The sequence below is a fragment of the Corvus kubaryi genome, unplaced genomic scaffold, assembly GCF_017639235.1.
Source record: "Corvus kubaryi isolate FWS band 111438036 unplaced genomic scaffold, C.kubaryi_AGA036_p1.0 37398, whole genome shotgun sequence".
In the NCBI taxonomy this organism is placed as follows: Eukaryota; Metazoa; Chordata; class Aves; order Passeriformes; family Corvidae; genus Corvus; species Corvus kubaryi.
The window spans coordinates 6,865,001-6,877,353 of record NW_024581137.1 but is presented as its reverse complement, the minus strand read 5'-3'; the positions used below and the strand labels follow the sequence as shown (position 1 = coordinate 6,877,353).

Genomic DNA, 12,353 nt, shown 5'->3' with positions numbered 1-12,353 from the left:
GCATCATGTGGCCATACAGCATCAACTCTTCACTAGGGAACTGGCATCTTGAAGTCCCTGCAGCAGAATGTATACTAGCATTAAGCAGCAGAAACCCTGGAGGAATGTATCTTCAGATGTAAATGAATCAGTGAAGAATGAATGAATTTGCACATCAAATTGGTTTGTAATTTCTCTTGAGGACAGCATGCCACGCAGAAAACAATATGACTTTGCCCAGTATTAGCATTCCAGAATGCTATTCCAAAAACACAAACTGCAGAGTGCTACATGTTTATGCTTTACTTGCAAGCCAGAGGCAAAACCAGCTGTGAAAGATGACCTCTGTTACACAATATTAAATCCATAGAGAATAAGAAGTAAGAGTGAAAAACCCACTGATACTGAGGTCACCGAGTGACTCTTTGAGATTGGCAACTTCGGTTTTCCACAGGACGTAACCTGTCCTGACACAAGTTCAGCCTGGCAGAAGCCCTTCATTTGCCATGACATCTCAGAGCTGAGAGTGTCAGCAGTCGCTGGACACGCTGAGAGTTGCCTCAGGTACTGCCTGGTACCTTTGGAACTGAAATCCTACCCATGTGGTTTTTGAAAACAAGAAATTTTACATGCAAAGCTACTGAAATACAATTTCAGGCCTTTGTAATATGGCACACTGGAAACATGCACATAATGGTCTTTCCATTATAAAAGTGTGTGGATCAAGTCTCAATTACAATCAATCTCTTGAGGTGAGCCAGGGTGGCTTTGAAAGGTTGTGTTTACATCTGAAAACAAAAGGTCAGGGGCTGGCTTTCATCATACAAGAATGGCTCATGGATTGTAAGAGTGGTAGAAAGTTTCCTGAAAAAAGGCCTTCTCAAGAGACTTCTATTGCTTTCAGATTCCAACTGGATGAATTAAATTTTAAAGACTAAACAGCACTCATGTTTCTCACTTCAGGTGGAAACAAGAAACCCGCATATGGGTAACAAATGATCATTAGATGGCATGCAAAGCAAAAATTTTTAAAGCAAAACCAGATCCATTGTGAAAAGTTAGAGTAACAAAGTGGATAAAGGTCTGCTCTCTAATTATAGTTCTGAGACTGATTCAATGTGTAAACATTGGCCTGTAGTTGAGTTTTCCCTTCCAGCCTGTCAAAATATCTATGGCAAACAAGATGACGTTAGATTTAACCACTCAAATTGTCACTTTGAGATGCCTAGATGGAAGGTGTTATAGGAAAATGAAGCATTATTGTTATTGTTATTTTTAACAAATGTTTGAGTTGATTAAGATGAATCACTTACTCAAAGGTAAAACAAAACCAAAGAAACATTACATAACAAGAGAGGCTCAGCCTTAGTCAACTTGGTGTTTTGCAACACAACAGCTACTTCAGAACCGAAAGCATTCTGTGGTTCCCTACCCTTCCTCGCCGACAAACGTGACGTAGAGTTTGTTCCGCTGGAGCTCCTTGCGTGAGTATGCCATTACCTGGTTGAAGGTGCCTTCCAGCAAGTGGTCACGCCGTATAATTAACCTGCAAAGGGTGGCAGAAATAAAGATCTGAGTGTTGAGTCCTGTGTGAGCTTGTGAGGCTGAAGGTAAACAACAGCTGTAAAGAGAGACATTGGTTCTCAGAGAACTTAATAAAATGGCATCTGCCAGTGCATGTGCTACTTGACCGTTACGGGTTTTCAGGAGTTGTTCCGTCAGGCTTTCCTATGTGCCTGGAAGGTGAATTTCCTCACAATGTCATGATTAGGTTAAAAGTGCTGCTCTACTGCTAAGACTCTTTGCAACAAACCATACATACAAATTTCTGTGGTAGAGGGGGCTGTGAGCTTCCTGTGTATATGAAGTCACAGTTTTCTGGAATTGGCCCCAAACACTTCCTGGATTTAATCCAGTGAATGTCCATGGAAATACTGCTTCTGTAGTAGGGGAAGCAAAAGGAGTATCAGCCTCTGTTTATATAACACATCTCTCACTCCCTTACTAATCTCTAAAACAACTTAATGAATAGTACTTTTACACACCATCTGTGCAAGAAATCCTTCTTGTTCATATATTCATGGACATTTTAAGACAGACCTTCTAAAATATATTTCATGTCTGCCTTGGACCCATGTAGCAGGACACCAAAATGGGTAACCACCAGCTAGGATTCCTCAGCTCTGTAAGATTATTTTGTTGATGATATTTGCCTGGAAAAAATTGCTTGGCTTCATACTTTTTTGTTTTTCACAACAGATGTCCTTTGGTAGGAAGCCAACCTGAGGCATAAATTCAACCAGATGCCCAGGAAATACCTTACAAACACACGGCCCTTTGGCAAAGTTGGATAACTAAATGGAGCACAAGTAGGTACAGACTCAGAAGCCAACTAACAAGACATGTGGAAAGAAACTCCACAACCAAATGAGAGAGAACCCCACAATACATGAAGACTGGCACTGAAGAAATCTCTCCAGTTCACATCCAGGAGGGCTACCAGCACAAAGAACTATGGAAAGTTAAACCTGCATGTACAGACTAACTTCTGTAGGATCATGTTCTGGTCCTCAGTTACACTGATATGTAGATCCAAAGAATTTGGAGTCATCCCGTCATTACAATGATACAGTTGCTGTTAATACCTGGTGGATGTTTGCTTTGAAGGAGAATTCTCCTACTGGCAAATTATAGGTAGGAATGTGAACATCCCTGTTAAATAGGTAGGAAATGGGAGTGTAAGAGAATATGAATCTTTAAGAAGTAAAACTTCCACACAAAAGCCTCTTGAAGGTCACTCTTTTGCAGGGTATATGAAGATCGTATCTTGCCCTGATGGCTATGTAAAAAATGCAATCTACAGGGTGTTTCACACTCCCTATCACTGTCTTCATGGATAATGAATGAAAAAAGACAAAGCTATTGACATGTTAGACTAATTGAGAGACTAATACTCACTTAATTTTCCCTGGACCTTGCCCATACCCTTTGGCTTCAAGTTTTCGATAGAAATTGCGCAGCTTGGCTTCAAAGTCCCTCCTGTATGGAGAAGGTGCTCTTGCGCTTGCTCGCTGCAGCCCTGGAGGGAAAATGAACAGCATGCTAAGGTGTAAGGGCCTTGACATTCTTCCAAATCATGCAGCTTATGTTTCCAGACAGAACTGGTTAATAAATGTGTTAGGAACTTTTTACAGGTATACAGTGCACTCAGTGTTATTTTTGTTCTATCTGGCATCAATCGAGTTAAAGTTCCTGTAATTCAGTGATTGCAATGAACTTCCAGGGACTGTATCCTCTTCACTAAAAGTACTGTTAAGCTCACCTTGTGTGTGCCCTTGTGTAGCCTCAGCCTTTAGCTGTGATTGACCTGAATGGAAACTGAAGGATCAGAAAGGCATGAGAAAGACTGACATGCATATCTGCCTCTCATGGTCAGTGGCATTTAAGTCTTCTTTCCCTTTTGCACTTTTACGAGATCTCTCTCCTCTGCATTGTATAGGAGATCTTACTTGGCAGGATTAAACCTCTAAACTCAGAGCAATGCTTCTCACTGGAGCCTGGCACCCCAGCCAAGCTGGGAGTTGGGTTTCCCCGGGTTAATCTGACTGTGTATTAAACACTTCCAGCTATCAACACAGAAGCCCTTTGTGGCATCAAAAAGGATTTCTGTCAGCAAGAAATACTACATTTCCCTATTATGATTCACACATAGAGCAGGTTTTTTAGCAATTTGGAACCTGTTTTGTTTTGAAGGCTGCATTCTCCAAGTAGCTGATTATTCTTTTTGTATAAACAAGTGCCATGCCATAAAGGGCCAAAGAACAGATTCATGAAATCCCATTTCCCTATCTCATTACAAAAGACAACAAAAACAAGCCCTTTCATGAGAAATCTGGCAGCAAGTGCTCCACAGGAAAGAAAAAGAACCCCACCACATTTAGTGGGAGCCCAAAGTATTATGGTTGCCATGAGGGAAGGACGTTATTGTCTCTGCTGGTAAGACAGGCATATTTACATGCAGTGCAAAGAGAATCCCTTACAATCCCCCTTCTTTCTTCTGTTGGCCTTTTGTTTTCTCCCAGGACGAAAGAGAAGGGGTGCTCTCATGGGCTCTATAACCAGGACAGAAATCAGCAAGAAGACAGTGTGTTGCTGGAAACGAGTACCTGCCCTTCTTGTGTTTTCACAAGAACAGTCTCCTAAGTCACCTTTGTGCCAAATACTTGGAGTTTTGTCCTGTAGGAGAGACTTGCTTATGACCCGTCCTGATGTAGATGAAGGGAACTGTATTAACAATAGTGTTAAACTTCATTAATGCAAATAGGACATTCTGACAAAACACTGTCCTCCTGTAGAAAAGGGTTTAGCATGTAACTTCTTCGCATCAAAAACCTTTCTGTTTTCCACAGCCACACCCAAGATCTGAATTTCTCTTGTCCGTTAACTTTGTTTGAAATCAGATAATTTAAATGAATGTTCAAAAAGCGCAGCCACAAATGGATTTCTTCAGATCATATTTGTGTTGATTCTCTCAAAATGGCCACTGGACACAGCCACCCCATGAGACGGTGGTGGAGGTTGTGTATCTTGGCAAAAGGGAGACATTAGCTCCTCAAATTTCTATAGCATAAACAGTAACTACAGAGATGTAGCACAGCTGGAAATAACCTTCTCAGACAGCATGTCTTTCTGGAAAATATGTTTCCTGTCAAACCTAAGTTAATGGACTCAACATGGGAGGTCAGGCTAGATGATGAAGATGATCCCCTCAGGTCTTAAAATAGATGTGCCTTGGGAAGAAGAGAAGTTTTTGGAACATTGAGTGGAGGAGACTGAACTTTACAGGAGTACTGGAAGTACTGCAATACACCCTCAATTTGGAAGGTGCTCTTTGCTGCTGTCACATAATATGAATGTGCTTCCAGGTCAGTGACTTAAGCTTGGAGTACACCATTCTCTTATCCTAATCCTTTCCAATGATATAAAAAGCAGGAAAATACCTTCTTCCATATGGGCAATTTCTGATCTGTGTTTCAGCGACTGCCAGCACTTCAGTAGATACACAGCAGCACTGGAAACCGATCCAGCAAAAAAAGCACCTGGGATCAGTTCGGAGTGGGCACTGGAATTAGCAGGCTGACAGCTGATGCTGGCTCTGGATCTGTCCCTTTCCATTTATTAGGAGAAATACCACAAATGCATGATTTTGTCCTAATTTCCCCATCTCCTTACCTGGAGAGTTTTGGGGTGATGAACAGGGTGAGCAGCGAGGAGAAAAACTGTAACCCGGATGGAAGGCAGCCTGCAGTGGTATGTAGGACATAATATCCTCTTCAAAAAGGCTGCACGGAAAAAGTCATAGGGAGAAATTTAGTTCACATTCATCACATGAAGCAATGTAAATATGCAGTATGGTGCAGGTTCACTGTGTCAGATATTTGGGTGCACCTCTGAACTCATGGATTCAAAAAATCCATACATTTCCCAAAGACAGCCTGGTCACTAGTAATGAAGAACAAAATGAGTTTTAATAGACGTTTCATGCTAACACGATGGCTCAGCCCTCTGATGGAGAGCAAAGATGTGAGTAAACAGGAACACTTTCAACGTATCAGCAGAGAAGTAAAGATGCACACTCTGTCTCCCAGGCTGTTTTTCTCAGGTTATTTTCACGTAGTTCAGTGCTTTGACTGCTTGAATTAAAATGGTGGGAGTAAGTTGTAAACTTCTTGCATTAGGCAGGGCTATTACAGCACACCAACTCTACCTGGGTAATGCAACATTTCCCATCTCAGACCAAGACAATAAAATAAGTCCTTATCTGTGCTGAGGAGAAGTAGGACCTAAAGACCAAGCTCCCTGCTTCCAGTAAAAACTGAGGCCTTATCTTCGTTACCCAAAAAACGCTCACTGCACTGGACATGGAGGTTTCATGCATGTGTGGTAGCACTGCTGCAGTAAAACTATCGATTTCATGAGCAGCTACATTATTGTACTGAGAAAGACAAGCGATTTTTTCCTCTCTTCTTTTTCTTTCTTTATAAAACAAGATTTTTTTTCCATTAAAAGGAAATGTTTTGACCTGATTCTTTCTTATCTGCTACTTGATGGTAACAGCCATACTGACCGAGCTGGCTGGATTTACTGCACTGATGGAGGCTGCCTTCCAGGAAGTACAAATTGACAGATGTACTCTGGCTGAGTCATTTTGGATGGCTATCAGTATGACCTGATTTAACAAAATCTTTTCAATTATGCTGACAAGGAGCCAGATAGTTTCTCTAGTACTGTAAGTAATGACATTATGCTATTGATCACATTGATTACCTCAGTAGAATTACTAAATCTGCATCACACGACAACTTCTCAAGCCCATGTGTACCCTCTGTCCGAATGTAATGGATCTTCTCCCTGAAACATAAGTGATATTATGGAGAAGAGAAGAAAAAAAAATACAAGACCAGTAAAAAAAAACATTATCATGGCATGAACCATGCATAGAGTTGTTATTCTTCGGTATTTTCCCAGTTTCTGTTTATCTCCTTACAAAATGGCAAACATCCTATATGCCTGATTCATTTTCTAATCTCCCTAACAAACTTGCAAAAAAAAATTCTATCTCTATCACTCAGTTTACTGATCCAAAAAGAAGAGATTTTATTCCCTATTTTAAAAGACAGAATGATTCTTAGTCCTCCAGTTTCATGTGTACATGTCAGGTCACTGACCACAGAATTTTTGTGTAAGTCTACAACTAAGCACCTTTTGTTAACAGATTTCCAATTAATATCGCTTCCTTTCCCTCTGTCAGTTCCATCTGGCAAATAACACTAATATATACTTGATATGAATTAATCACAGAGAGGTTATATGGTGTAAATATGTGTTACATGTGTAAAATCATTACATTTTATTAATAGGGACTGGAAAACATAGGATAGGATCCTGTCAGGAGATTAGGTCATGGAAGATACACATCTACACCCCAGCCTATCAGTGTGTTTCTAAAGCATTGTGGTCTCCAAATATTTTTATTCTAGTATTAAGTCAAAATATTCTACCTCAAGTCAAGGATGTGCTTTAGAACCCTGCAATCAAGGTCCATAAAAGACGGACATTTGCATCCTAGGAGTTTGCTTAATACCTGCTGCATGAGCATTGGACAGTAGCTTGGCTCACTCCTGGCTCAAGGTATTATCAGCAATGACCTGGAGGCAAAAGGCTCAATATCCTGTTACAAATCTCATTATGCACTGGCTAAGCTGTCTAGTCCCTATCACTGGTCAATTTTGTTCTCTGCTCAAAAGGAGATAAAAGCATTATCTGTTCTCTGGGAAATGAGAATTCAAGTTACAGTTGAGAAAAAAAAAATAGTCTGGAATAATTTGATGGTGAAGATAAAAAATTCTCAGTTACAGAAATGTACATCTTGAATACTGAGAGTATTTTTCATTCTATCTCTCTCATTTTTATTTGCATGTATCAATTCCTCCAGAAGGGAAGTCTAATCCTTACATCCAAAGAATTCTTTGTCTGGCCCTCAGAGGTAAATGACGAGTCAGTAAGGCTACTGGCAGAAAGCACACTGCAGGAATTTGGAGGTCCTTTCCTCCTTCAGCAGTCCTGCAGCCACACCTTTGACTGCACAGTACAACCTAAACTCAGGCAAACTCTCAGCTGGTGCATATGGGCATTACTGACATTGATTAACACCAACTTTATGTCCTTGGCCAAAAACAATTAATTCAAACTTTGGAATTCGAATGAGTTTAAGTTGTACTGGTGATTGGTTCTGGTTTTTTTTCTGTTTTTAAAAAATCTGATAGGAAAGGACTTAATAATAGGAAAGGGCTTAAGAAAAGGAAAGATACAATTTAACTACTTTGGAAACCACTACCTTTAAGTCAAGTGAGAAAGGTTAAAGACAAGAGTACAATCCACTTCATAATAATGCTCCTCTTTCTTTATAAAATCTAGGGTGACTATATCCAGACAGGGTTGTAAATCTAACCACGAAGTAAAATCTGGTGCTGGTGGAGTTACTGGGGTTTTGCTGCTGACTTCCATCCAAACACTCTTTTAACTCTATCTTCTGAAAAGCAAAGTGATAATTGCAGGTGAAAATGGAGTTTCTGCTATTCAGTAATACTTAAAATAGAAATTAGACATGTCACCATTTGCCCATATTTATTTTGGTTCTTCTTACTTCTTGGATGTCTGTGGAAAATAACTATAGTAACCACATGGATCCTGGTGGCTCCCACCTGCTCTTTAAAATGGTGACAGTTCCATAGGGGGTCCAAGTTCATCTTTTGCACTACAGTTACTGGAATCTGGTTTTCCCCACTACAAAAAGTGCTTCCTGGAAGTAGGGTTCAGCAGTCTGGAAAAAAGCAGTACCTGAGTGCGTGGTTTCTGGCCAAGCTGGGCTGACGCTCCTGCAGCATCTCAAAAATGTTGGGTTGGCGTAGAAATGCAACAATCTTGTCATTGTAAGCTGGAAAAGGTAAAAACAAACCAGAGGCTTTATTTGCCATGTCACCATGACTCTGCAGAGGCACACTGACTGCACTACCAGTGAGGCACAGGGCAACACGAAGCAGTGCATGCAGCTGATGAGAGGTCCTAAACCCCACCTTTGTGAGCACTGCTTTGAGAAGAAAAGAAAAACTTGGCTTACCCAGAGGTAATGCCTCGTGATGGTGCTGGTTTCGAATAGCTGTTACAAGACTATTGCCTGGTCTGGCCAACAGAGTAACTCCTCTGTTTCGAGAGACTTCAGAGGCCTACAACATCAGATAAAAGGAAAAGAATTATCAAAAGCGACCACCAGTAGCTCATTAGTCAGTTAAAAGATTTGTCATCCTTACTTCTGTAACCTTCAGAATGGTCCATGATGCTGACTGAAGGACAAAAAGCATGCAAGAAAATTACAGCTTTATACTTCAGTCAACTTAAAAAAGGCAAGTAATTCTGTGCTTCCAAATGAAGGTACACCATTACCCATAGCTATCACACCTCCTCAGTGCTGCAGTGAAGGCACCAGAATACAGAAGTAAACGCATGTATGTATTGAATTGATGGACTTCTCTGGTTCAATGAAAATAAAATCTCTGTAGTATCACACAGCGTCTTGTTTTAGCATAACTGCATTACTTCAAGGTTTTTACAGCAATGTTTTTGAAAGGAGAAAAGACCCACAACACTGCTACACGTTCACTCAGTGTTGTTGAAGGGAAGTTTAATAGTGCAAATAACATGAGGAAGGTATATCCATGTAGATCACAGCACCGGAAAAGGCCGTATCACCCCAGAAGGCTGCCTAACTTGCATAACCAGAAACAGAATTCGAATTGTATACATTAAAAAGAAGAACATAATCCAAAGAGCTGATAAAGGGAGTAGTAAGAAGGAAATTTATCGCTGCCCCTTAACTGAGGCACTTAAAGAAAGTCACTGTTGTAAATACTCTCCCTAGTGAAGGGAATCGTGGCAGGAAGGCAGATACCTTATAAGGTGGGAAAACATTTCAGTATGAGGATATTAAAAGCCGAACAATGAGATCTGGCAATGTTTGCATTAAGGCATTACTTGCTGGGTAACTTTTTGGGGACTTGTGCAAGTTGAGGGGAACCCATCTGTCTCTCATGTTTTCCTCCATAATATGGCCACACTGAGGCCAAGAGAGGAAACATAGAATGGTTTGCGTTGGAAGGAATCTTAAAGATCATCTAGTTGCAACACCCCTGCTACAGGCAGACCTTCTCTGCTAGACCAGGTTGCTCAGGGCCCCCTCCAACCTGGTCTTAAAACCCTTCCATGGATAGAGCATCCACAGCTTCTCTGGGCAATCTGTTCCAGTGCTCCACCACCCTTACAGTAAAGAATTTTGTCCTAGTATCTGATCTCAGCTTACCCTCTTTCAGTTTAAAGGCACTCCCCCTTGTTGTGTCACTACAGTGTGAGGACAGTGTGTATCAGGACAAGATGCATTAGGAATTTCAGCTGCCACTCTACTGGGCTAAAAACTGCTCCTTTCTCACTGGACAAATTACAGTATATGACAACCGCTTCAGGAAGAAATCACCCCTACTCCAATATTTTAAATGCTTAGCTCTGTATCCAAGCAAACGGTGCCAACCCATTTTCAGTGGTACGGCCAAATGCCAGCTCTTCCAACTGGCTATACACAAAAACTGGGAAGCTAAATGTGACTGGCAAGCTGCCTTTTGGAACCTGTAAAGCTTAAAATGTTTATATGTAACAAGATACCAGGCAATGCATTTGATACGTGTCAACACACAGGTTAAACAATGAAAAATCTTAACTATTCTAATCAAACACAATGTAATTTAAAACAATTTAAAACAATTTCATGCTGTGAAAGTGCATGGTGAATGTTTCACTCCATCATTCAGTTACGATTTCACTTGCACCCATCTTCTGCCTTTGTCTCCTCCTCACACCCTTGCAGGCCAACTCACAATGAAAGTTTAGCTCAGGTTTAGGCAGCTTTTCCCCTGTGACCTGGGCATCCACCCCAGCAAGCACTATGTGGCCTTTATGGCATTCACTCCATGCTATGGCTCAGGGAGGACGCTTAGGTGCAAGAGGTGCCTATGATCCATTGCCACAGTGGGCACAAGGGCCTTGTGGGAGCAGCCGTTTCTTGGGCTGTCTGTGGGCAGCACAGCCAGGATCACACACTGGCCTGTGACCAGCTGTACTAGTTGAGGATGTGTGGGAGGGTGCTAAGGCTCAGCTTCTTCACTTCTAGGGAGCCCTGGAATTCAGGTGAGGTCCTCAGGTGAATTCCTCAGGTCCTTGCAGAACAGACTTGCAAAGGAATGTGGATGGTGGGTGAACCTGTTTTTAAGGGTGACGGCTGACTCATCCTTGACAAAGACAAATCCTATGCCCTTGTTGCTACACTTGGATTTACTGACCAGAAGACAGAAAGGGAGAAAGGGAGGAGTAACAGAGGAGTTAAATATACATCTCCCATAAAAATTAGCACTAGGTGGTATTTGCTCATCAGTTGGAAACTGGAAGGTACTTCTGCCCAGCCTGGGCCTGGATCCTCCTCTCACTCATGTCACCATTTCTTCTGGTTAGCTTCCTAGTGCCTGGACATATTTCTCCTGAAGCAAGAATTCTGGAAGGAAATGTGTCTAGTGCCTCTGAAAAGAAACCTTCACTCCCTTCTTTCCACCGTCCCAGTTCTGGTTTAACAGCTAAAGTCATCTAGATGGTAAGAATCCAGTTCTGTACACACCTCAATAAAATAAACTGGTGATGTACTCCATCACCATCCCTAGGCATTGCCAATGCTGTGTTTGGTCTTTGCACATTTACACCTCTAAACAATTTTTCTCTGGCAACACAAAAGGAAAATTCCCAGCTGTCTAATTAACTTTCATTTTGCTAACAATTCTCATTCCACTCTTTTAGCTAATAGAGTACAATTGATTACTCCAATTCAGTGTTCAGTCACAATCATCTTGTCTACTTTGACTTTCTAATTGAATAATTTAATTTTGATTAGCACATTATTCTCTAATAAAAAATAAAGAGTGAACCCTCTAATGATTTAGCGACCTGGTTCATGTAGTGCAGAGCAATCTGACAGATTTATGTCAGGGTTTAACAGCTTTGAAATTGATACTGGGATGTTGCAACCAGAGTGGAGAGTCCAAACTACTGGAAGAGCCTTTCAGGATACCTTTTCCTGGGTTTTGTATCACTGCTGGATTTCAGAGGCCCATTTGAATCCTGCTACTTGCTTATTGTGGTTTGGACTGGTAAGGCGATTTAGATACTGCCATATTCTAGTACCTTCTCTGCTCTTCTTGCCTCTCCATTGTGGATGTTTGCTTCCTTCCTCTTGCAGTCTTTAAAATCTATACCCTGTAATCATGTATGTTGATTTTCACTGCAGATGGGAGGTGCCTTAGAGGGAATGGAAAGCGCTTATGAGCTGTTCTGTTTACAGCAGTGGCAGAAGGAAATGAATCATTTAGTAACCTATACTTTTGTTACTGATGGCCACTATAGCTACCTGAACATTTCTTCCAAAAATCAGGTAACCAAGCAACAACCCCCCTTTTCCTGTAAAAGACTGATAACTCTTAAAGAAGTGCTTACTAAAGAATCTGTAGCATTTTTGTCAAATTTATATATAATACCACTTAGTATCAGTAGTCTACACAGAACAATGGAAGTTTTTGCAGAGGTCCTTTATTTCATTACCCTGGCTCTTTTCTATGCCCTCTCTGGCAGCCACAACTTCACTATTCTGACGTCCTTCAGGCTCCTTTGACATATGTACATTACATTGAAAACTGGTGGGTTGTCCTTTGTGGTCCTTCATACTG

At 41.1% G+C, this 12,353-nt stretch overlaps 1 protein-coding gene across 10 annotated transcripts in view; it reads right to left on the bottom strand.

The window, feature by feature from the left end:
- The window catches only part of HECW1 (HECT, C2 and WW domain containing E3 ubiquitin protein ligase 1), a 266,897-nt gene that overhangs the window by 41,421 nt on the left and 213,123 nt on the right, over nucleotides 1–12,353 (bottom strand). For all 10 annotated transcript variants that reach the window (XM_042043488.1, XM_042043484.1, XM_042043482.1 and 7 more), the window contains 6 exons: nucleotides 8,660–8,765; nucleotides 8,380–8,476; nucleotides 6,307–6,390; nucleotides 5,212–5,321; nucleotides 2,938–3,058; nucleotides 1,412–1,525 (listed from right to left, as the gene is read on the bottom strand). In XM_042043488.1, coding sequence (XP_041899422.1) covers nucleotides 1,412–1,525; nucleotides 2,938–3,058; nucleotides 5,212–5,321; nucleotides 6,307–6,390; nucleotides 8,380–8,476; nucleotides 8,660–8,765 — 632 coding nt within the window. The remainder of the gene's footprint in view (nucleotides 1–1,411; nucleotides 1,526–2,937; nucleotides 3,059–5,211; nucleotides 5,322–6,306; nucleotides 6,391–8,379; nucleotides 8,477–8,659; nucleotides 8,766–12,353) is intronic.